At 39.7% G+C, this 24561-nt stretch overlaps 1 protein-coding gene across 1 annotated transcript in view; it reads right to left on the bottom strand.

Moving 5' to 3' along the window:
* Positions 1-24561, bottom strand: part of kcnq5a (potassium voltage-gated channel, KQT-like subfamily, member 5a) — a 119043-nt gene that overhangs the window by 30154 nt on the left and 64328 nt on the right. The window contains exon 2 of the mRNA XM_034682753.1: positions 1634-1724. Within this exon, the coding sequence (XP_034538644.1) occupies positions 1634-1724 (91 nt within the window). The remainder of the gene's footprint in view (positions 1-1633; positions 1725-24561) is intronic.

Raw genomic sequence — 24561 nt, 5'->3', positions numbered from 1 at the left:
GTTAAACATTAGTACCATACATCAAATTTGTTAAATATATTACCACATAATATCATCAAAACTTACTTCACTTTGTTTAGTCCACAGGCTCGAATGTGTGGCTTCAATAGTCTTGTGCTCTGGGCTCAAAAGTGGTCCAGGATACTAGAAATCATCTGTGCATGTGATGGAGGAATGCACAGTGCCTGTAGGGGGCATGGCCTCAATATTTTCCCCAACTGTATTTAAGTCCCCTATAAAGAGCCAACCTTCAATTTAGTAAATTCCTGGTTTATTCCCGTTTATTCCCATAAATTCCAAATGGCAACCTCCACTCTCAAACGATGAAGCCCATGCGGAAGTGTTATAAACTGCAATACATCGAGAATCCGCTTGAGGCTGGCTGCAGAAACACCGGAAACCACATAGACATGAATGGGAAAAGGATGATCTTTGCAGCATTAATAAACATGTTTACAGACTGGTTCAAAAAACAGCTTGGCTCTACAGAGCTAATTTCTCTATCGGCACACACTGTATAGGTGGTGAATTTTTTTCTGAGGTGACGGTTCAGAAGATATTAAGATTCCGAGTTTTTTGCCCAAATAAGGACATGACTGACGTGACTGACAGGCGGGAACACATAGCTGTTGGCTAGGAGGCTCACACGTCACACTCTGCCTGGTTGAGTCCCGCATTTCCAATATGGCTGCCGCCGTCGATTGGCTTCGAAACAGCGCTCAGGAACAGATGGGTGACGTCACGGATACTACGTCCATTATTTATACAGTCTATGGTAAATTCCCATGGAAAGTTTCCAACTTTAAAAATTCCCGGAATTTTGCAACCCTAGTCAGGATAGTCCGTAGTATGTAACTATATTTTAAACTATATTATAAATAAGAAGCCTTTTTGAAATGGCCCACTGTGTATGCTGTGATGTTTTTGAAATCAAATAGATTTATAGATTTTATACAAATATATTTTTGAATCATACTTTTCATTATTTCCAGTAACTTAATCTACAGTCTGTTTTAGCCTCCATCATATGGGGTGGAGGCAGAGATTCAACAACATATAACATGAGGAAGACAACATGTCTGAAGGCTTCTGTAAGTATAGGAAGATGTGAGTAGTATTGTCTCTGCACTTCTCTGTATAGAACGTGTTTCTACTAGCATAGGATGTGTTGATGATGATCTATCATTTCTTCCAGTTTATTCTTGCTACAAAGTTACAGTTTATTTTTTCACTACCTGCTCTGAAGTATAGCTTTTTGCTTGATTACATTTGAGGCACAGACGGTTGGCCTAAATTAAATTTTAACAGCTTGACTTTGATTGTGTGTAACATAAGACTGATCATTACAGTTCATTATAGTGCTGAGAGTGCACAATCAAGGTTTGTAATGCAGGAATGAGCATCACACACACTCAATACTGTTAATCTCATCATGTGACAGTCGTCTAATTCATTGTTGTAGAATAATATGCACTCAGTAAGCTCTCCCTGTGTGACACATCCTTATTGAATACACTCACTTGTGTGTGTGTGTGTGTGTGTGTGTGTGTGTGTGTGTGTGTGTGTGTGTGTGTGTGTGTGTGTGTGTGTGTGTGTGTGTGTTTGTGTGTATGTGTTTGTGTGTGTGTGTTACCAGGATGAGCAGGCAGTGTGAAGAGAACTCCTGGTGAGCAGGGATGGTGGAAAACACTGAGAGAACTAGACATCCGAACACCAGGATGAACCTGTAGAGACAATCACAAACATCAGTTTTGCATCATAAATTAAATGTAATGAGATAATTAGCTCATGTTTTGGCTCGTTAGCTCAGGTAATATTCATAAACCATAGAATGATGGGACTATTTTCTTCTCTGTGGGGCTAAATTAAGCAGGGTTTTCACCCTATGGCGCATTATTGGAACCAGGTGAAGCAGTCTTAAAAGCTTCATGTAGTTCACACAGTCACCCAGAGGATACTGCTACTTCATCTGCAGTATCAACAGTAACAATAACCCAACAAGCAGATGAGTGCAATGCTGCAAGCTATGATGAAAACTAAGAAGCATGCAAGCTTATAAAACAGACCCTTAAAAACAGAGTTAGAATTAAATAAAATCACACAGTAAAAGTTTTCCTGTAAAAATGTGTCTTGAGAAATGACATAAAACAAGGGACTGATCTGCAAGTCTGATCTCCTCTGGCAGGCTGTTTGGAGCCCTGACTGAAAAAGACCTGTCCCCTTTGGTTCTCAGTCAGGTCCTTGGAACAGCTAACAGAGCACTGCTAGAAGATCTCAGACTGCATCCAGGTTTTAAGGGGGATAAAAGCTCAGAGATATAGAGAGGGGCAAGTCCATGTAGTGCTTTAAATGTCAATAAAATAATCTTAAAATCAATCCTAAAATCAACAGGCAGCCAGTGTAGATGAGCTAAAATGGGGGTGATGTGGGCGCATTTTTTAGTTCCTGTTGAAAGACGAGCTGCTGCATTTTGAACTGTTTGAAGACGGTGGATTGATTTCTGAATAAAACATGGGTACAAGGAATTACAATAATCGAGACGGGAGGATATAAAAGCATGAATAAGTTTCTGTAGATCTTTATCTGACAATAAGGACTTGACTTTAGATATATTTCTTTGACATCATCATTGACTCAAAGTGCCCAATGTAATTTGTTTTGACTGCACCAATGCATCTCATCCCTCAGACATGCACATTATGTTACTGTGATCTTGTTGAAAATGTCTTCCACAGCAACCTCAAACTTGTGTTTTTTCTTTTAGCCAAAAGTATCTGGAAAAACTGTAATCCTGGCATTACACATTTGCATTTGGAGCTTCTCAATTGAATAATTCATATAACTTTTTTATCCCTTAACATTTTGTATGTTTACTATTGGTCCTTTTCCACTACACAGTTCAAGCCCTACTCAACTCGACTCGGCTCTACTCGACTCGACTCCACTCAATGGAAGACATCGCGGCAATGGTGTACTTGTTGCTCGGTCTGTGGCTTTTTTGTCTCAGGCCAAGCGAGAGAGTCTGGACCTCATCAACAGATCACAGAGAAACTTTGCGTGCAGACATTGTGCAGTACTGATGTCGTTTTTTTAAAATGGCGGGTTTGATTCCTGTGTTGGGCGTCACACTTATGACTCTATGGTGACAACATTCTCTGACCAATCAGCGGCCGGCAGTCTGTCGACGTCACCTTTTAGTATCGATCAGCTCAGCTCGCTTGGAACCAGGGCACAGCAGGTACGAAAAACCGGTATCTGACACGAGGTACCGGGCCCGTGTAAATGCAACACAAACCGAGTAGAGTCGAGTCAAGTCGAGCAGAGTAGGGCTAAGACGGGCCGGTGGAAAAGGGCCATAAGTTTGTTGCCCAGATTTGAATCAGTTTTTAACAGATATGCTTTTTTATTCTTAAGGGTTCGATCACTCACATTTAGAAAAATACAATGTCAAACTAACTTGGAGTGGAATCTATCGAAGCACAGAGTTTTGGTTATACTTGACTCTTAAGTTGACTCTTTTTGATCAAAACAACATAACAACAGCAATTACTTCTCAAAAGCAAATGTGACTCCAGGGACAACTTGATTGACACTGTGGTAAAAATGCTCATATCCATCTAAGGCATCTTGAGAGGCAATATATAGTGACAGTTACTAGGCACACATGTGAGAGCAGCCCGAAGAGCTGCTAGACCCAACCATTTCTGATAGGGAAAAGTGGAGCAACATCCTGTCCTGCTATCCAGGCAAAAAAGCTGGTGAGAGCATCTCTAAGCTGCTACAAGGTAACTTCAGCTATGAGCGGTAGTCATATTAGCAACAACATTAAAAGATGTGACATTTGCATGATTCATTTTTTGAATGTGTGTGTATATTTTTGTGCAAGCTTGTCTTTAGTTGGTAGTCAGATAATAAAGGGGATAGTGTTTAGTGAATGGGCAGTTGTGTGAGTTAGATGCCCTCAGGTTGAGCAAGATCCCAAACTTGAAGAGGTCTTGTATCTCCCTTTAAGGATTCCGATTTGATGACCACCCATTCATTATACATAATTATTTACATAACACAATTTAACACAAATTAGTTTAATTGAACCTGACTGAAGCATGCACACTATAAAAAAAATCAAGAGTAGCATTTGTTTCCAGAAACAATGTGTCAGCTGTGCAGTGCTAATTTTCATCCTTATTTTCACTTCAAAATAGTCCCTTAAGTCCTTTGGGAAGTACATGTTCCCGTAACTTTTTATTGCTGTAAGCACCAAAACGAAAATCCTATCTACCATCACAATATTAATTGGAAGACATTTTAAAGTCACTGTCATGGATGTTACTTAGAAAATAAATCCTAAACGATCAAGTGGTAGCTTTGAGCTGGTCTGACCCAAAGTACCCTTTCTATGCTGCCCACAAGGAAACCACTCAGGCCCTTGTAAGTCATATGTTAACTTGGTTAATGAGCTGGTAATTAGAATTCATACGGCAGCTCTAAGGCAACATATGTACTGGCTAAAAGCCTCTGCATGCTGTTCTCTCTCTGTTTTTTAAATCTGCCATCTGTCTCTCTGATGTGTACTGTCTTCTCATCTCTACTGATCTTTAAATGGGGTTGCTTCTGAGCACACACTAAGTTCCTTGCTTTTCCCTCTCAGTCTAACATCCTATTTAATCTTTTATGCTCCGTTTTCCCCTCCACCTTGCCTTCTTCCTCACCTTCCGTCTCTCTGTCTCCCCTTCAGTTTTCTCTCTCTGTACTTCTCAACCAGCACTTTGTATATTCCCCTATCCTGTATGATTGATGCTGGCGTTTGCTTGTAACAGGATCCGTGAGGGAACATGGGAAGGGAGGTGCAAGCACCCATATTTTCAGAATGAAGAATGTCAGAGTTAAAGCAAATGACTGATAGCTCTTAACGTCCACATCTGCATCTGATACTGTCCTTCTCTAAAAGCTCTTCACTGTCACCCACACATACAGGCCACAAGGAGAGGAGATGTACGAACAGCATCCAGTTGTGGTAGTGAACTTTGTGATGGTTTGTGTTTCAGCCACTGATTCTCATGACAACAAGTAACTGGTATACAATGCAACCTCTTCAGCTACATGTCAATAATGCACAAACATTATTGCAGCTACAGGACAATATGTTATTCAACGCTGCCTTCAGGTGCAAGCATACATCTTTGCCTAATTCATACAGTTGTCTTTTCAAGCTGTTGTTTCACAGGTGTGTTTGTCCATGCAAAGTTCTAACCCAGCAACTCTGCCTTGTAAAAGAACCACCTTTCAATCCTTGGGTGTGACTAATACTAAAACAGGCAGACAAATGTAGAATACTGTGCATGCATGTATAAAGAAAGAAACAACGCCATGCGAGCAGCTGAATAAAACATGATCAAGCCTCAAAGCCTCGAAGAGCCTGCATTAACTCAACACATCCTCATTCAAGAGTTCTAGTGCACATGAATACAAGGTACCTTCTTATGACCAGGAAGACAAACACCACTGCTTCAATGACTCCCATATTTTGCATTTTATCGTACAGTTGGTTTAAAGTTTTGTTTTCTGTTTTTAGCATGTGTTTAACATGAAATGGTTTGTGAGTTGTAAGAACATCTGACTGCTCCTTATCCTCTCCTTGTATGTTTTGGTTTGGGTAAAAATAAATTAAAGAAAAAACAAATTCTCCTGCCACTGACATTCAGATCTTCCTCTGATGTGACACTAAGGGTGGGCAGTTAATATCCTGTTGTACTGCTTTGCTCATAGTTGAAAGTAAAATAAATTAAGAGTATCTGACATGTCATTCTCAATTAAGCTCCAAGATTGATCAGCAACCAAGGCTATGTTCACACTGCAGGCAAAAGTGGCCCAAATACCATTTTTTGGGGGTCAAGTGAGTGATTTTTAGAGGCAATGTGAACACTCAAATCTGGCCCAAATCAGATTTTTTTTTAAATCAGATTTAGACCACTTCCATATGTGGTCCTGAATCAGATACAGATCAGATGTTTTTCAATGAGACCTCAGTGTGAACATCCATGGCGGATTTGATGCACATTTGATACTTTCACGTCACTTTATGGCGACACATGTCACAATTCTGCGCAGCGGTAGCCTTGCAAAAATGGAGGATAGCAATGATGGAGCAAGTCAATCGCGGGACAGTGAGGTCTTGGACTTTGGCTCTCTTTTTCTTTATACTTGACCTCCTCCTCACCTGGTCATTCATTCTCCGCCTCCCACTGCACAAAAACTTTGTAACAAAGGCGAAAATGCTGACTTCCTCCATGTTTACGTTTGTGAAACAGCTGCATGGGACGTCATTGTTACTGTTCTTTTGCGCATAAGAGGCAGTTCGGAGCCGCAAACAGTTCACACTGGAATCGGATACAGGTCACATTGTAGATGGTAATGTGAACAGGCAAACAAAAAATCAGATCTGAGCAAAAAATCGGAATTGAGCATTAAGCCTTGCAGTGTAAACGTAGCCTAAAAGACAATGTGATATGGTAATCTGAAGGAGGATCAGAACACGTGTTAAATTAAAATAACTGTCTTTGTTATTTTATTTTGAATGATTGCCAAATGTGCCTCAGGATTTTCTCAATAAATTACAATGTAGAGGTATTATTAGTAGTATGTTCTTACAACTCAGCAGCACAGCATTATAAAAGCATTTTTGTGTAACCTCAGACGTAAATGGGCACTGTGTAAATAAGAAGGCAGAAACGCTGTGACTTCTCTAAAACAAAGTTGTGAGTCTTTTGGGCTTTTTTCTAAGAATAACAGGTGTTATCTCACTAGTTTAGAGTACAGCTCTTTGTCGGCTGATCAAGTTCGTCATTCAAAGAGAAACATGTCAGACTGATGGATAGCTTCTTTACTTAGGATAACAATGGATAACATGTTTTTTAAGCGTTGTCCATTTCGTCATGTCTGTAAAAAAGAAAAGGCAAGGTGCCTGTCAACTTTTTTTCCAAAGCCAAAATAAAAGTTAACCTTTAAAAATTGAGCATAGCTTTAGTTCTGGAAGGCCATGAAGTCCACAGAACATCAGCTGCTCTTAACACCAGCCCCTATCAGCTGATAATATCTATGCAGCCAATTAACAAATAGCAAAATGGGTGTTCTATTATAACTGCTCTAGCCAGCCTACCTTTTCTGCTTCCCTTGCAAACCACTCCAACACAGCGCCTCCTTTTTCTACTATGATTTTACCAGTGTCACATTTATTTTCACTGATGCTCGCTCTGTTCTGTACCCCAGAGGTAGTTGTTGCTGCTGCTGCTGCTGCTGCTGCTGCTGCTGCTGCTGCTGCTGCTGCTGCTGCTGCACTCCCTTGTCTTGGCTTTTCATGTATGCACATGACAGAGAGGGGAGGTGTGCTCTCCCCACCTCAGGCATTGGCATTCCACTTTGGCACGTGAAAAAACAGGGAGCTCCCAGAAGCAAGCCATACTGCCAAAAATAACTTATAGCATACACATAATTAATTATTTTGATGAGAGTGGTAATGACTAAAATGTGCTTGTGAACATTTTTGGGAAATTAATCAAAAGACTACATTTTCTGTTTCTCTTTGTTTCTGTGTCCACGTCCTGTTTCATAAAGCAGAAAATAACTTCCATTGGTAATGATGATTTACAAAGTGTCATTGTCTTTAATAAAATTGGCTCATAAAATAAACTGGACAAAAATATTAGTTATGCTGACCTTTTATTTCACCCCACAGATAAAGAATAATGTTATAAAGTTGAATAACAAAAGATGAATGTCAGTGAAGAGATGAAATCATTTTGTGTGAAGCACTGTGAATTAAAACATCAGTGAAGCACATTAGTGAACGCGCTCAGCTCAAGGTCTGGGCTTGAAGAAAAAGATCATCAGTGTTTGTGCTTTCTTCCAGCTGTCTGTCTATTCACTTTGCAGAACTTTGAGGCCTTGAATAAAAAAATATAACGGACACATTTTTCCAGGGGCAAGGTCTCTGAGAACACAATTATGCTTTATTTTATAATTGCATTCAGGCGGAGGTATTCAGTTTGCCTCATAATCATCACACTTTTAATTTGTTCAGATTTGAATTGTCTGTTTTCAGAGACTTTGCCTCAGGAAAAATCTACTCCATTATATAAAACTGCATAGCAAATTGCATCCGGAAGCAACAGGTGTAACTTTAAAGTGTTATTTTACCTCTGATACTGCAACAAGAGCCCACATGTCGCATTTGCATTATAATAAAGAGAGACGTATGATTGCTTTATCAGGAGCCAGATCGTCATTGAACATTAAACATGGCATATCTCTATTGGTTTAATCCCCCTGTGATGGTGCACTGATCAGCTCCCTGGTGAATTAAGTACTTAATTGGTATGTCAATGCTATGTATTGCTGGTTTTGAGGTCTGTGTCACAATGATTGAAAAATAAAAGGTTTTGCTGACACGTGTTGTATGGGTTTGAGTTGAGTGAAAAATTAAGGATCAGAACCACTTTGTTTGAAATCAAGGAATAAAATCATATCTTTCCTGAGTGATGAGGAGAGGAGATTCTAACCTTGCCCAATGTTCCCTGCAAGCTGAGGAGAAGGAGGCAAGGATGACATGCTGGTACTGAGGTGCAAGCTAAGAAAAGACGACATGGACCTGTCCTTCCACCCGTTATGGGGAATGTAAGATCTATCTACGATAAGGTGGACGAGCTAACCCAGCACCAGAGAGAATACTGGCAGAGTAGCATCATGCTAACAGAGCTAACACCGGACACGAATGCCACATTGGAAGGATTTCACCTGCTGTGGGCAGACAGGATACAGGAGACCAAGACTGAACTAACTGGTGAAGAAGGCCAGCTCAGTCCTGGACCCTGTAGAGGTGGTGGCTGATAATTATGGCCAATCTGTCATCTTTGATGAACATTTCTTTCTATTCTTGATCCAAGATGGCTGCACGCATGGACGTGCGGCTGGTGGCTCTGTCGTTAGGTGCATTGTTTTTGTAATCTAATGAGGACTTTCAATTTCGTTGTACTTGTTGCAATGACAATAAAGGCATTCTATTCTATTCTATTCAATGAATGATGTAAAAAGGAATGCTGCTTCTTAGTGTATTTGCTGCTCCATTCAGAGGTTTGAATGGAGCTCTTACAACATCCTCACCTCTGTTGGTTAAATAAACCTCGCTAGAGAATAAGCAACACAACTTATTGATTATATTGACATAACAATAGTGGATGGAAACGGCACATTAACTAACCACCTTTATTTTTCTCTGAATAGAAATTTAGACCGCAGTCTTTAGGAAAAATGAACAGGACTTATTTTTCCTAGTACCAGAGACACCTGAAATAGTTCCTACTATTTTGTAACTCTACAAATTGAACTCAATGAAAAATATTAGACAATGACATTGAAAAGTGAAGTCAAAGCACATTAAGGTGTCTTTCAATAACACTCACATGCAGCCACAGAGACAATCTTTTTGCTGCTGGAACTGCCGACTTCACAGGAAATACTGCATGTACCAAAAAGCCGTGTCGGACACTTTGATTTAAGCACAACTTGGGGAAAAGAACACTTAAAAACTACAACAAAACAAAAAATCTGATTTACATCAGAAGTCTTGTTTACACATTTAAGCACAATACATAAATTAACACTCACTCACATGCAGCCCAGTACTCACCATACACACAACTTCACAGAGGAGAATATTTGACTTTACTTTTTCATGTTGGTAATAAATTGCCTCCCAGATGACATATCGAAGTGGGAGAAGATTTAAAAACCTCAAAGAGACTAAGCAGAAAGTGTGCGTCTGAGCGTGTGTCTGTAAATCTTCTCCTTTGAAATGTATCATGAGGCTCGTAAATTGGTGTGTGTGTGTGTGTGTGTGTGTGTGTGTGTGTGTGTGTGTGTGTGTGTGTGTGTGTGTGTGTGTGTGTGTGTTGTGAATGTGTGTAGCTTGCACATGTAGAAGTATATTTATGATAAAAAGGAGGAACACTATAAAAGGGTGCACGTTTTCCTCTGTGTGTTTATATGAAATACACATATGAGAACGGGAAGGAGAGAAAGTGTGTGTTTTATGTGTGTGGGACGCATTGGTACGTGAGAGGTCAGGGTTTTCCACACAATACAGTCTGGTATCATTATCTATTTCCTTCTTTCTTTCTGTGCCAACCATGCATACCCTTTCAATCAAGACGGGAAGGAGGGAGGGAACGGAAACACAGACAGAAAAAGAGAAACCGAGAGAGTGAGGGAAGCAACAGGGAAAAAGACGTATTTGAAAACACAAAGGAAGACAGTCGGAGAAAGAAACATGAAGCAGTCAGAAGACAGCACAGTCGTGTGAAGAGAAGAGGAGTGGCACTCAGAGCTCAAAAGTGGCACAGAGAGAACATGCTGAATCAAAATGAGCGCACTCTTCAGGAGAAGTGAGTTCAGCAGGTTCTCCAGGATGAAAGCAGCAGGGCTAGCGGAGACTGCGATAGAAAGATAAAGATGAGCTTAGCTATAAATAACTTTCTCTCCTCCTATTAATGGTCTGGTGAATCGGCACATCAGGAATAAAACAAGAGAAAGATAGAAGGAAAGAGATGACAAGCTGAGAGAACAGACTGAGCGTGTTCAATCTATTTTCAGTTCCTTGTTGGATCTCACCATGTCAGCTATCATTGTGTTGATCACGTTTTTATCCTTTTCAATAGCTGTGTTTACAGTTTATGATTGTACATTTGTGTGTCTGTGCTACTCATTCTGTCACAACCTCATTTTCAAAGTCATGCAGGCCCAATCTCAGAACACATCTGCTATTGTCTGATGATGATACATGCCTCTAGGAACAACGTGCAACTCCTAAGTATTTCCTGAGTAGCCAGCAGGTAGCACAAAACAACTTCCAACTAAGGCTTCTTTTTCTGTGAATTGCATTGTTTACAGTCCAATCAGCAACTTCAGAAGAGGCTGTGTCTTCACATCAAAAGAAAGGGAAAATTTGCCCTTCCAGATATGTGGGAACAAAAAACAGTAATCTCTTGGTTCATTACATCCTCTGGAGGAGTGCCCATTAATATGTGCCTGGCTAGTCTCAGTTTCACTGTAAATACTAAGCGACACAAAGAGGTTTCACTGTGTCAATCTCCAGCAGTATAAACCTGAACAAGAAAACAATATTCTTGTGATTTATTTTCAATTAATTTTGCCATAACCATCAATATGCAGATTTTTCAGATCTGACCTCAAAAGTTAAAGGAAACAACTTTTAAATGCTTCTGTTTTTAGGTAAGGTTGATCAGCGCCTAGTGCTTCCAGCACATAAGGCCTCAAAATCACTAGCTCGATTCTTCTCTTCTGTTGTCCCTAAATGGTGGAATGAATTGTCCAACTCCATTCGATCTGCAGAGTTCCTCTCTACTTTCAAAAAGACAGATAAAGACCCAGCTCTTTAGGAAATACTATGCACCTAGCTAGACTGTTCTCCACTGTTGTCCCCAGTGGCAGATCATGTCTTCCAGGTACAATTGACTCGCACTGTCCTGCTCTTCTCTGGGAATCTGTGTTCAGCTCTTGAGTGACCCAGCACTTGGTACTTTGGTAATTAGTGTGGTGATGACTAGTTAATTGTTGATGATGATAATGGAAGGGCTTAAATTGTTTGGTTGCTTCATTGTAGATGTTCCTCATTTTACAATAAATAAATAAATAAAAATCCTTATTTACTTTTGTGCATTGCCTTTACACTGCTTGGCAGTACCTGCACCCAAATTGACTTGAAACACTTTGTTACTCTTACTGATCTTGTTTCCTCTTGTCTAGATCTTTGCTTGTGTTGATCTTGTTCTCGTATGTACGTTGCTTTGGATAAAAGTGTCTGCTAAATGACATTGTAACATTTCTGAAGCACTTTAGGACATATAGCTTCAGTGACAGGGCATCGAGAGATTTGATGCTTAAGTTGAAGTGTTTCAACTAGAGCAGACTATTAGCGGCACTTTCATGCAGCCAAGCAGTCTGGAGCCATGATATATGGCAGATTGTGTTCCACCTGCTTTTTGCAATCCACACAGACTTTTTTCCCCACGTACATCAAAGCCTGCTGATACATGATTGACCAACACTACTGGGACCAACAACTTTGTAAAAATAACACCAATAACACTTTACGAACAACCCCTCCCAATTACTGTTTTTGCAAAATCTGTAAAAGAGATATATCCTACCCTGAATCGTCACACATTTACAGGGCGGTTTGACTTTTACAGACAAATTTCCACTGCCAAAATAAAATCACAAGACTTTTTTTTTTTGTGTGTTTTTTTAGCGTTTTGGCTGGCCAGTTATCTCATGGGGCATGAGCTTTCCTAAGTCTGTCTTTGTCTCCTCTTGAGCTTTAATAAAATCAGAAGTGTTCAATACAATCAGACAACTTGTGTTGTCTTCAGCAAATATTTAAGTTCAAGACATTACCATTGTCAATTACCAATACCTTGTACTCCCTCCAGATTTAAACAGGAGGCAGCAGACTTGATGATAAAACACAGAAGGGGCTCCATGAGGCACACACCACACAAGGACAGCTGTTAACTTGTCTGAACTAAGAGATTGAACAGTTGAACATTAGCTTACTGCTAAGACACAGTGATATAGCAGGAGTCCTTCCTTGGCTAGTTTTTGTCGGGTGAAATGTCGAAAGTAGAAGGAAGGAAAGAAAGAAATGCCGCACTAGCAGCGGGCTAGCGTTTGATGCTAGCCCAGCTTACTAAATCGCAGCAGATAATCCAAGCATAAGCCCAAAACCTTCTTCTGCTTCTGCTGCAAAATGTACACACATTTGTGAATGATCTGAACAGGAATCCAGTATAAGCCTTGCAAACCTTGCTAGTTCCCACACAACAAGATACCAAAGGCAAGAAATGGTGTTGGACATTGTTGTTAGCGTTTAGTCATTATGCAGCACATATCTGGAACAAACTCCCTGAAAGCTGCAGGTCTGCTCCAACTCTCACCTCTTTTAAATCAAAGACAAAGACTTTTTTATTTGCCACAGCCTTCCTATCTTGGCTATTTTTAACTCACTTTAAATGCAAATTTTAAATTTTCTTTTAATGTATTTCTAGTTATCCTTATCGTTTCTGTTTTATTATATTTTTCATTTTAATTGTGCTCTTTAATGCTTGTCTGAATGTTTCCAATGCTTTTAATGTTTTAATGTCAAGCACATTGAGTTGCCTTCGTGTATGAAATGCGCTATACAAATAAAGTTGCCTTGCCTTGGACATAAGTCTTTCAAGAGTCTCTTCACTGTCTTCTAGTATGGTAGGTAATACATGATGCAAGCAAAGGGCAATATGAGGGAAAGGGGGACTGAGAGTGGGAAGGAGTGAGAATGAGGTATGCAGTCAAGACGACTCTTGCCAACAATCCATTAGTTAATCCCTGTGTTTATTCAGTCTAGAGCTGTATCTTACCTGATGATGGCAGCAATAAAACATCAGGTTTTATTTCTAAGCAACTACTTGACCAAACAGAGCCGGGCCAAGGACACAGTGCTGCACGGGCCAGCTCTCTCTGCTCTCTGCTGAAAGAGTTTCTCTCCATCAAAAGGAAAAAAAGTCACCCTCAGATTCATCCCTCAGAAAGTTCAAGAAGCTAAGTCAAACAGAGTTGGAGCAAATTCAATATCTGGTTAGAATGCTTACCTGCTAATGCAATGCCTTGAACGAGGGTTCAAGAACATATACTTTTTACCCGAGGTTGTGGTTGTTGGATGGAGGAAGGACTATGGGGGGGAAGGTGTACAAATTTGTAGCTAAAATTTGGGTTGGTCTGTAAAGGAATTCACAAAAACTAATCATAACTCAATCGGGCAGCAGACACAGACCCAAACCTGCTAAATCAAAGGCTGATTGCAGCTCTGACTCCTCACCGGTACTCACTGTACCAGCTTAAGAGGCAGCTGTTAGTTTTCTTGTTCCACAACGAAGCCATATGAAACAGCATGTGGAGAGATAGAGAGAGAGATAGTACATTTTGAGAGAGGAATACAGACTGAAAGAAAGAAAGAAAGAAAGAGAGAAAGAAAGAAAGAGCCGGACAGGAGCCAACTTTCCATGATGTGGGATGTGCGGTGGATGGGAGACGGGTGCAAGAAGAGCCGGAAAGCTTTTGGTGTGTGCGTGTGTTCTCGCTAACTAGACACAGACTGACATACTGTTGTAGAAAGCCAACAGCTAACAGGGTTCTTAAAAACACAGGCTCACAGGCACACACACACACACACACACACACACACACACAAATCCAACCATGCACACTCATGCATCAGATTCCTATCAGCGCCCATCTCAATAATACCCCTTCAAGACTTCTGTGCAGTGTGCTGCTCAACAGATGTCAGAGAGACAGATAGAGAATGAGTGAGGAAAAAAAGAGGAGGAGATGTAACAGAACTGTGTATTCAGATTCAGAATGTGTATCTGTATCATTTTGTATCAATCTTGCCCCCACCCAAAAAAAACCAAAATAAAAAACAACAAAATGAAAACAAAACAAAATTGAATTAACATAAATGCTTCATGTTTCTTTCTCACTGAACCTCATATGAAACAACACTTGGTGTTAGGTCTGAGAAATCAAAGAACACAGGAATAAAGTCTTGTTCAAACCAAGGGTCAGAGTCGAAGGAACAGTCTCTTGCTCAAGGACACTTTGGCATGTGACTGCCGTAGCTTGGATCAAATCACCAAACTTCCGATTGATAGACGACCGACTCTACCCACTGAGCCAAAGCCGCCCCAAAGTAAGGTAAGAAAGAAATCTAATATTGTATTTTGCCTGGATTGTTTTAGGGTAGGGCGTTCTTTAAGGTTCCTTTTGAAAGCTCTTTTTCTTGCTCTGAAGAGTGAAAAATAGCAGTTTAGTTTTACGTCAATTATTGAACAGGGTTCAATAATTCCCTGTCTATGAAAACAAAACTGTTAAATGTTCTAATAAGTTTGCCAGATTAATTTGTGTGTTTTATCCTCAAATTGGGAGCAGGAACAAATGTGCTTAATTTGATAATATACCTGATGTGTAATTTTTGGCATTTGAGGGCACCATTTTGGCTTGAGGGGAAATGATACTGATTAAGCAAGTTAAATATCTAGCAAAGTAAGCAGAAAACTGTTATAAATGACAACAAGGATAAGATCATTTTCAATTTGGATCATTCTTAAAGGTATTCTTCATTTACAAACCTCAAGTGATGAAGTGATGCCATAAATACAACATGGGGAATACAATGTGATAAAAACTAAAAGCTTTTATTCCTATTTTGTTTAAAATCCATGAAGATTAATGTCAGAGCTCAAATCAGAGCTTTTTAATGAAAACGAGAGGTGACAGACAATGAGGGAAGTTGATATTAAGACCACCCTGATTCAATAGTGCTGTCTTGGTCATGTTTGTTGGCCTGTATCTTTTGGTAAACAAGGCTTCCATGGCCTTACATTTAAGGCCATGGAAGTAAGTTTGTTCTTTAAATTGTCAACAAAGTTATTTTGGAGGAAATAGGCTGTGAGGCTGCAATAGGTTGACTGACAGTTTAACAAGACCTGCTCTAGGTTCCTGCTTTAGGAAGACAAAACAAAGTAAACCAAAAAATAGAAATCTGTCCGGAACTTTGAGGAGAAGCACTTCTGCTGTGATTGAGAGGCACACGCACACGCACACACACGCACACACACACACACACACACACACACACACACACACACACACACACACACACACACACACACACACACACACACACAGTTGAGCTGTGAGCAAGGGAATTTAAGGGGTGAACTGTGCAGAGTGCTCTGGTGAGGTGGAGTCAGCTCATTAGGCCAACAGATGGCTGACTGGTTCCCATCGCACACTGAGAGGGCAACTGAACTGTAGAGAGCCTTACTCAGTGGGGTTTATGGCAGTGTTAATATGTGTCTACACTAAATATATGTGAGCTGCTAATGGCATAGAGAGTTCAGTAAATGTGTGTTCATGAATATGCATATTTGTAAATGTTCGCTCAGTCTAAGCAGCAATCAAATGCGTCAATACATGTATCAGCCCACACGGATCCAGCTGTTCTTCTGCCTCCTGCTCTAAGACTGTGGGGGTTAAAACAAGACACAGAAAAGGAGGGATTTTATAAGTAGGGGTTACTAATTCTTAATTTTGATCTGAACTTTTTGCCTTGCATGTTTGTCTCTCTTCCTTTTCTCTGAAGTTGAATAAAGTTTAAGCAGACATAGAGGAAAAAGTAAAGGTGAAAGTCTTTAGCCAGAAGAAAAGCTTTCTCTGCTGAGAATAATTTTATGGACTGCCTTGTGTTTGGATAGCTTAGGTGAGAGGTGTGAGTGAGCCGAAAATATCTTTATGGCTCCTGCACCCATCGAGGCCAATCTGTGCTGGGTAAAAAAGGTGAACTGGTTGCCAGGAAACCTAAAGTAGAAGGTCTATTCCCTTGTGACCAGTGGTCACTCAATGTGTGAGAATGCTTTTTATGACGGACAAAGACATTTCATGGATACTGTAGTCTCTTAAACACACTGTCAGGACCTTTTCTGTTACTTGAAATAAAAGAGCAACCTATGCTGTGTTATTGGCTGCAATTACCACACAGAGAGGAGATATAATCCCTAAAGCTACTTGGGACGTCTTGTAAATTCTGAATTACACAACAGACATAAAATATTTTGTATTCTTTTCTTTTGCTTATTTGTTAAGTTATTCTTGTTGTCCTTGTTAAAAATAATGATAAGTTTGTTGTGGTGTTTTGCTGTACTAACATTTCAGTTTCTCTGGGTCCAGAGAGCACACTCAGTTGCACACACACTTATTTCTGTATGAATCCTTTTTGTTCTTGGTGTTCTGTTTCACATTTATTGGCTGAATATGTCTTCTTGCTCCACTTTTATAACTGATGAAATATATTATCCAATTACCTGCTGTTGTTTCTGCACGCAGTGCAAAACACAGCAGGTGCTCTAGAGAGTCTTAACCAGGGAAATAGAGTTGATGGGTTTTTCCATTCACTTTGGTTTTAATAGGAGACTCTCAGGAGCATTAAACCATTCCTCCTGACAAGACTAAAATCTTTAATTTAACAGGTCAATTTTATACTAGCTAACATTTTGTTATGATTTTAGACTTTGTGTTGGAGTTTCAATTCAATAAAACAGTGAGTAAAGGCACATTCAGCATGAAGAATTGTCATGCAACAGAAACTAGGAGGGAATTAAATTGTGGTCCTATTCAATTAGGACAGGTGAACAAGCAACACAAGAGAGAAGCATTAAGGAGGACTGAAAATTAGAGAGAAGAGAGAGAGAAATAAACAGGAAGAATTTAATTTTCACTATTTCCAGTCTGGTGGAAATGGGACGTAGTCAGCCTGCAGGCTAGAAAGAAAACAGCTATACCTCCTCTTATAGTGTCCTTTCCCTTTCTCTGTCTTTTCCCCTGATAAACCAACACACATCAAGAGAGCTGTATCTCTCATGGGTGAGCCACAGAAAATATACACTTTGTTCTGCTACAGTGACGGCAGTTCTGCATCTTGTGTTAATCCAGCGTTTGATCGAGAATCATGCAGCCACAATAAAGATTAAAGATGGCAGCCGAATGAAGACACAAGCAAGTAATTAGTGCATGACTTGGTGCAATCCTAAAGATTTGAATGTTCAACATTCCCATTCTTATATTTTACCTTTCAGAAATGCTATTTGTGGTTGCAGAGAAAAATCTAATAAAAAGATATAAAGACTTATTTTGTTCTATAAGCATGCACAGGGGCAAACACTGTTTCTGCTTTTTGCATAAAGTCTGACAAATATTCAAGTTAAAAATCCAGCTGTTTCTGCAGCAAGCACAATCAAGTGGACTTGATTTGGCACTTGAAATGCTCAGTGTGTGTAGGCTGTGTATAATGTGCTAATGAGGGGACTTGACTTATAATTTATCAAAACTTTATTTTTTGAAAGCTGCTGCTACATGCTTCAAAAATGTTTTTGCATATAAAAATCTTAAAGGACCTTGGATTGATTAAAGCCACTCAGGCTGGGTCATGTACCAGGAACCCCTATAGGCTTTAAAATAACTAAGGAGAAAAACATTTCTGAGTCAAATTTCCCCTCTACTCTGGGAAATCAGTTGACACACAAAGTGAAGTGCAGACCTGATGTGGAGTCAAGGTGGGGAAAACATTGCCCTGCTGATGTAAGTGACATGAGTGGCAGACAAAAGTGGAATGTTGTGTAATTGGAGGAAAACATAGCTCTCTGTTTCCTGAGCATGCACGTTGGACTCTCTCTGTGGTCCATAGATCTTTGTTGCTATTGGCTGCACTGTGAATAACAGGCTGGCAGGTCATGCTGACTGCGTGACTCTGCTCTGCATGGGATGGGATGGTTGCTGTTAGCACCTTAGGGGTAAAATACGACCGTTTTTCAACACTTAGCGGGACACTTGCAGTAATAACAGTAATTGACCAGGACTCACTCCTACAGGAGATATTTTAAGGCAATAGAAACCTTTCTGTTTGAATAATCGTTGATAAATTCAGATAAAAATAGGAAAGGACCTGAGGGAAAACATGTGCACAGAGCATGCACAAATGCAGACTTGTAGTCACCCAAAATAAGTTTTTTGAGTGTAAGACAAGTAATTATAGCCTCACGTGTTTAAATATTTGAATGATTAAGTCATGAAAATGGAAAATGAAGAGGTCAAAATATGTTTAGCTTCTCAATAAACAGTGCCATTATAGGGCAAGGGCCACCATACACGGGCCCCAAAGACGTAATTGAAAATAAAAGATTTACAGGAAAGCATGTGCAGTAAGAGCCAAAGTTTTAATGAGCTGCAGAAATGTAGACATTCCAACATCCAGGAGAAAGATGGAATTCAGGGAATGTCCTAATCAGCCAAGCTGATGGCCTCCAGATAAGATGGATAATCAGTGATAGGGACAAATGGCTGTTTGCTGATGGAGGGAGATGGGAGAAACGTGTGCCCCAATGACACCCAATTTACCAGATCAAAAGCTGACTGCTGTTTGATGTCTGATTGGAGGGTAAACTGTGGGCAATCTAATGTGGGCGTCAGTTAGTTTACAATGTGCGTAACATACTTGTTTATGATTGAAGGCAAGTATCAATGAGATGCACACAGCATCTCTGTGTGCATATGTGTAACGCATGTGAAGGCACTGCTTTAATCCAGGCTCTGTGTGGTAAACCAGCTGTGAGTATTAATGCTTCACACCTTCTTTGGTTCTGATTTGATATCCATGAACTTCTGTCATTGATTAAGCTGTTTAACATGATCCATTGGTTTTAATCTTTTACCTTCTGTGGATATTGAGAGTTGACGTGAAACACTTCTAGCTGCAATTATTGTATTTGACAGCAGAAAAGGTTGATTTACAGAATCTATGTTGCAATAAGTGTCCATTCCTTAAAATCAAAGGGAGCGCTTTGTTAGTCAAGTCAAGTCAACTGTATTTATATAGCACGTTTAAAAAACAACCGCAGTTGGCCAAAGTGCTGTACAAGCTTAAAAAACACAATCAATAAAAACAAATAGTAATTAAAAAGAACAGATATTAAAAACACAATAGATAACAAGAAAAAAGAAACGATAAATAAAAACAAAAAACTAAAATGTAGGATGTCTCGCTCAATAGGTATTAAAAGCCAGTGGGGAGTTTTTAACTGGTTATGAAACAGACTGAAACTAATATGGATGATTCTTTGTGAGCTAAAAAAGCAAACAAGACCATAATTGAAAAGATGGATCATTTCCATCAAGTTTTTTCAATGTGTGAAACTGCTGCCAGGGGAGCGCAGACAAAGTGGTTAACTGTGTGCTGCCAAAAGCAGCCTTTTCTTCCATTTTTCCAAAGCAAAGATTCACTGTAAGAGATACAAATTGCTGTTAAAAAAAGCAGGTTGAGATTTCTGTTGATAAATAAAATAACTTACGCATGTACAGGAAAAAACACCAAGGAAATTGAGGGTACTGGTTTGTCCAACGGGGTTACCAAAATCAACATAAACTAAAAGTTCCTCACAGGAGCTTTAACATCCAAATTTAAAAGTCATCCATCATAGTGGAGACTGGGAGCCACATTTTAACTCCCACAGTGGACTTCATGGACCAGAATGCAATTCAACACACAGTGTGGAGTAAAGGTACTTACCCCTCTGTTTCTACACTGTATACACTTCAATGTGAGTAACTTCACACTCACACAAAGTTAGCAACACCAGTCAAAGTTATCCCTACACTGCAAAAACTCAAAATCTTACCAAGTGAAATTGTCTCATCTTTAGTCAAAATGTCTTATCCCACTTGATTTAAGATAAATTAAAAATTAACATTTGAGCAAGATAGAGGGACTTCTTTTAAGACCATGTATCTTAAATATCTTGTTAAGTCAAACAATCTTGAAGAAGTTGACATATTTATTAGTGCAGAAATCTTTTTTTGAGTGAAAAAATACTAATTGTTAGCATTCCTGGCATATTCTGAGACACTAAGCTTTAAAATACTGGTAAAATATTGCTTAAAATAAGTTTTCCCTGCTACTGTTATGATCACAGTTTTTTAAATATTATGTCTCATTTTAAGAAATCTTACAAAGCAAATTTTCACTTGTTCTATTGGCAGATTTTTTTTGCGTACTTCAAGGTAAAAAATATCTTGAAATAAGTTTTTTTTTCTTGTTTTTGGAGGGGCATTTTTCCAGTGTAGATAGGAGTGTCTAAAGTAAGACTCCCTTAGATCTCTACTTTTCTTTTTTTGGAACCATAAAGCCAAATATCAGTATAAGTGTCAACATGGACTGAAATATTACATCCAATCATAAGCATTGTTAGAAAAAAGGTGTGTTTCTTTTAAAGACAGGACAGTCAACTTTAAGAACATCATCAGTAATTTCCAACCAAAGAAAGACACCAAAACCACGCAGTTCAAATTGCAGCATCTCTCCATTTCTGGATACACTTCTAAAACAGACTGCCTTCTTGAGGGTCAATAATATGGGGACATCATTTTCAAAGGTGTACTTTTCCATCAGCAGCTGGATGACCCCACAATGAAGTGTTTGATGTTGGTATTTGTAGAAGTGCAGGGAATAAAGGAGTGTAATTATTTCTAGCTATTGTTGAATGAAATATCTTACATCCCCTTTTCCTGGACCTCACAGATGTTGTGATTTTAATCTTGGATCATAACTACTGTCTGGTTGAGATGTTCATTGTCCAAGAACTAAAAAACTTACATTGGAGGGAGTAAAGCTAGGAGACCAGGGTGTAATAAAAGCAGCAGGTTCTTGATTAAACTTTTTCGGGTCTGCTGAGTGCACTGTACTGCCCTGGCTGGTGTTTAACCCCAAGTCTCTTGCCACATGCACACCCGGTCCCACAGGGCTCTGTCGCAGTCCAAACATTATTCCAGCTGATTACACGCCGAATCCCATCAAGAGCAGCCTGTGAGGCTCTTTCCTAACCCTGATTAACACAAACCACCGTGTACTGCAATGCTTTCAGTGTGTTGCTTTTTCCAGTAATTCCTTGCCTCGCTGTGTCCTTACATCTGTATTTTGGCTTTTTCTATTCATATGCTTTCATTTTCATGCTTGCATTGCCCTCCCTCCAGGCTCTGTTGTCTTTTTGATGGTTTCCATGTCAACAGTTTCATTTAGATTACGACCACCAACACTTTAGAGAAACTTAAATGAGCATAGAGTTTGGCAATATTAACTTCCACAATTTGATGTCAATTAGAAACAAAAACACAGCGGTAAACGAGAAGTGTAGGGAGGGGAGTTGATGTTTTGATGAATGACTGCCACCCTGAAAGAGATGTCCCCTAGCCAAGTATCTATAAGAGAAAATGGAAATTTTTCTAGAGTGGTAATCAAACAATCTCGAGCCCTGCTATATACTATAGCATCCATGATTTGATGACTACTTTTTTTAACCCATGCACCCTTCTACTGATCAGCTGTGGCTAAAACAGGCACACTGGTCAACCTGGACTCTAAGATCTTACCATACCACAGTCATTTTTGTCAAATTAGCTAGAGTTTCTTGAAACTGAATGAAGTACATCGTTTCTGAGCACATCTTATGACTGATGTTGAGCAAGAGCACAGCACTGTTGTGGGCCACAAGTGACCAATGCAGCATGAGAAGAGGAATACAATAAACAAAAATGCTGCAGTATAACTGACACAACATGAAGACCCATTGATTTATCAATCAAGAAAAACTAGATACCACAATTATTTTCTTATTTACTTATTCTATAAATTAAATCAACAAGTGTAATCGTCCACCGACCAGTGAAGAAACTTCCCAGCTTGAAGTTTCATTGTCCTCTTTGACAAATGGAAGAAACAAATACAACTTTTACTGTAAAAGTTTACCATTATAATCTATTATAAATGACTGCTTGTGGTCTTCATAAATTCACGCATGCACAGAAGCACTGAAGAGCCTTGAGGCCACATGCCTTCACACTTTCATCTTCAACTTAAGCCGTGCTCAGCTGCTGCATATTGACACAACTACAGCCAGCAGTGTGTGTCTGCGTGTGTGTGTGTGTGTGTGTGTGTGTGTGTGTGTGTGTCTATGTGTGTGTGTGTGTGTGTGTGTGTGTGTGTGTTGTGTCTATGGGTGTGTCCAGGACTGCTAGCTATTTCCTGTGTTGTCTGTTGTGATAGCAAGTGCAGCTGCTTTTCTCTTCCCTACAATATAAAAGATGGAAAAACTCTATACTTTCAGTGTGAGTGAGTGAGTGAGTGAGTGAGTGAGTGAGTGAGTGAGTGAGTGAGTGAGTGAGTGAGTGAGTGAGTGAGTGTGTGTGTGTGTGTGTGTGTGTGTGTGTGTGTGTGTGTGTGTGTGTGTGGAGTTTGTATTTTTGTGCTGAAACTCTGTCTGGTTTTGTGTATAAATATTTTGCACCAGTCATTGTGGACACACAGACACACATATACCATCCTGTACTGTAGTACCAACAGAGGACTCCAAAGCTTGATCCGTAAGGCAACAGGACTGGTAGAAATTCTTGAAGAGGTTTCACCTCTCCTCCGAATGGCTTCTTCAGTTCTGACCAGACTGGGGCAGAGCTCAAAGATAAAAGCCACTAACAGTCGTGGGTGTGTCCAGGAGTCACAAAGGGTCCTAAGTAGGGTCGTTAGTCTAGTTCCTGACAGTCTTTCTCCTATCACCTGACAGTCGTTCAGTACCTAATGGCAGTCGTGCGCCCACAGAGGAATATAACTTTATATAAACCAGGTGAGGACATCAGTTTCCAGTCATTTTGACAAAGACAAAAAAACATAATATGATAGTACTGCAACAGAGAATTTTTAAAAAGCCCAAAAGGGACTACAGAGCAACTTTCAAAAGGGGAATTTTCCCTTTAGCAATTTCCAACTGTTGAAACGGTGATCACACTACACAGGAGTGGGTGTACCTCCACCAATTCTTCCACTTAGTGCATATGTTTATATGAAATAAGGCATTATGTGCTAATCTAATGTGATATTGTGTCAACATCAGTTCAGTTGAGCACTGCCTTGTTTCCATTCTCCCAGTATCTAATATGATGTCAGGAGTGGTGTAGTCTTGCAGTGAGCCATATAATGGAGGGAAACATCAGACTCATTCCTTTTAATCATCCAACTATCGACTACATACAGAGCTATGAAAGCTTTTACAGTCATACTCAAGTCTTAAGAGTTGTCTGATTGATTTTTCCATCTTTCCAACATTTATTGGGTCCTATCAACATCAAATCTACTTACAATTACTTCAAAGGGAAACATGCTTGTTGTTGTTTTCAATTTTCACAGAGTCCTGAAATGATGCTGAACTTTTATTCAGTATGTTCCACTTTCATATAAAGAAAAGACATCAGCATTTTGATATTATAAAAGAAATACCAACTAGAACATCAGTGATCTAAGAGTTGTAATAAGGCTTTTAACCTTTAGGCAAAATTTAAGCTAACCTTAGGTATAACATGAGCTAATCTTAGCAACTCTTGGTTCTTTGTATACTTTTAGCAATTACAAAGCTAATCTTTCATGACACAAGCTCAAGGCCAGAGCCTCTGACTGAGAGATAAACAAGACCATCACTAAGTAAATCACTTTTGGCTGAAATAACTTTATTAATGGCAGGACTTGGACCAGGACAGTGTTCTCAAAGATTGCCAAAAGAAGACACAGACAGAGGCGGAAACAGATTGCATTTGTATGTGTAAGTGAGTGTGAGTGTGTGTGTGAGAGAGAGAGCAACAGGAGGAGAGAGTGAAGATGAGTACATGTTTGTGCTTAGGAGTGTGAGTGCTGGATGGTTTGATTCTGTGTAGGAGTACGAAAGAGATTTTCCATCCATTAGGGGTGCCCACGCACACACCACGCACACAAACACACGCACACACACGCACACACACGCACACACACACGCACACACACGCACACACACACACACACACACACACGTAAGACAGCCACTC

This window comes from Notolabrus celidotus, chromosome 4 (assembly GCF_009762535.1).
Source record: "Notolabrus celidotus isolate fNotCel1 chromosome 4, fNotCel1.pri, whole genome shotgun sequence".
NCBI lineage: Eukaryota > Metazoa > Chordata > Actinopteri > Labriformes > Labridae > Notolabrus > Notolabrus celidotus.
The sequence above is the reverse complement of the archived record's forward strand: the minus strand, read 5'-3'. Positions and strand labels throughout refer to the sequence as shown.